This window comes from Trachymyrmex cornetzi, unplaced genomic scaffold (assembly GCF_001594075.2).
Source record: "Trachymyrmex cornetzi isolate Tcor2-1 unplaced genomic scaffold, Tcor1.1 scaffold1431, whole genome shotgun sequence".
NCBI lineage: Eukaryota > Metazoa > Arthropoda > Insecta > Hymenoptera > Formicidae > Trachymyrmex > Trachymyrmex cornetzi.
In genome coordinates this window covers 59,883-61,262 of record NW_017296018.1, presented here as the reverse complement: position 1 = coordinate 61,262, position 1,380 = coordinate 59,883, and the positions used below count along the sequence as shown (strand labels likewise).

Sequence of the window (1,380 nt, the reverse complement as noted above, 5' to 3'; positions counted from 1 at the left end):
GATTAGAGGGGGTGATCTCGATTGTGTAGTCTCAAGCGCTGTGAGTGGCTCGTGTCCAATTGAGCCGTGTCCAACTGGGTGCCACCCGATTAGAGTCATATCCCCCCATCTGATCGCGACAAAGTTATCGCCCTTCTCTAGAGGCGTGGTAAGCAATGTGTTAACCACTCTTCACCAAGTGATGGCCACCGACCTCCCGTCGTTAGCCACCCAATTGGGATTGTCATCCGGAACCCAATAGGGCTCCGAGATGATCGCGATCGCGTAATCACCCTCCGCCATGGTCTGGAGGAGCATGTTGTGACCATGGCGGAAGTGATTGATATTAGTCTGTAATAATTTATTAGGCATTGCTGCTGATGACTTCCTCTTCATGTTCGGTACCCGCCGCATCCCTTGTAGTGCTGGCACTACAAACGCTGGTGTTTGGGTGATCCCAATTTTGGCCATCCTGTGCCCATTCCAAGGTGCGATTGGTGAAAGGAGCCTCCTTCTTCAGAGGCTCCACTTCCATTAACACTGGGGGGCTACAAGCTCCCCGCAACGCGACTCTTCCCCAGCCTTCCGGGAATCCATATCGACGGTTGTCTACGCCAACGGCCGAGTGTTCCGATTGGTCGGGTCCTCAGCCCGGGCGCGCCGTTTCCGCGCTGGAAGAGGGTTACACGCCCTACCACCCATGCGATGATTTGACCTCACGCCGCGGTCGGCACAGATTACGTAGAAAGCAGGGGCCGCGCACAACCTTGCCATGTGCCCCTCCTTGCCACAGCGGTAGCAACCGCTGCTTCTATCTACAGTGGCCCTACACTCAGCCTTTACGTGATCCCGTTCTAGGCACCTGAAACATTGTAAGGCCCTAGCCAGCATCAGTTCAGTACGGACCATGGTCCATCCCACGCGAAGTCTTGGAGTTTGTGTTATGGCTCCGACGACAAGTCGGAGGAGGCATTTTAACCATACAGTGCCCAATCCATTGAGAGCTTTGATAATTGCTCCCATTTTGATCTTCTCCACACTGCACTTGCCTACCTGCGAAATCTTTTCTATCAAGTCCTCCCTGGATATAGACTCTTCTATATCCCTTACTCTTACGTCGGCCATCTTTTCCGGTCTGGAAATCATGACCTCTTCCTGCCCGGTCATGATTTCCTTTAACTTTCCGGCAAGGACATCTGCTTTGGTCGCACCATTCGCCCCTAGGATTTCCAGCAGTAGAGCTCCTGTGCGTGCTCTTCGCGGTCGGATATCAGTAATACCGAGCTCATCGATGTTTATTTGAGCTTTGGCAACCTTTAATACCTCCGCGTATTTCCTTTCCCCTCTGCAACTTATCTGTATTGCAGCTGTTCGAGGGCTAGTTGTCGTCGCTTTAGCCAT

At 52.8% G+C, this 1,380-nt stretch overlaps 1 protein-coding gene across 1 annotated transcript; it reads right to left on the bottom strand.

Moving 5' to 3' along the window:
- Positions 1 to 588: 588 nt before the first annotated feature.
- On the bottom strand, positions 589 to 1,380 carry LOC108757453 (uncharacterized). Its single transcript, XM_018501865.1, has one exon. It carries the CDS (start codon positions 1,378 to 1,380, stop codon positions 589 to 591), a length of 792 nt encoding a protein of 263 aa, XP_018357367.1.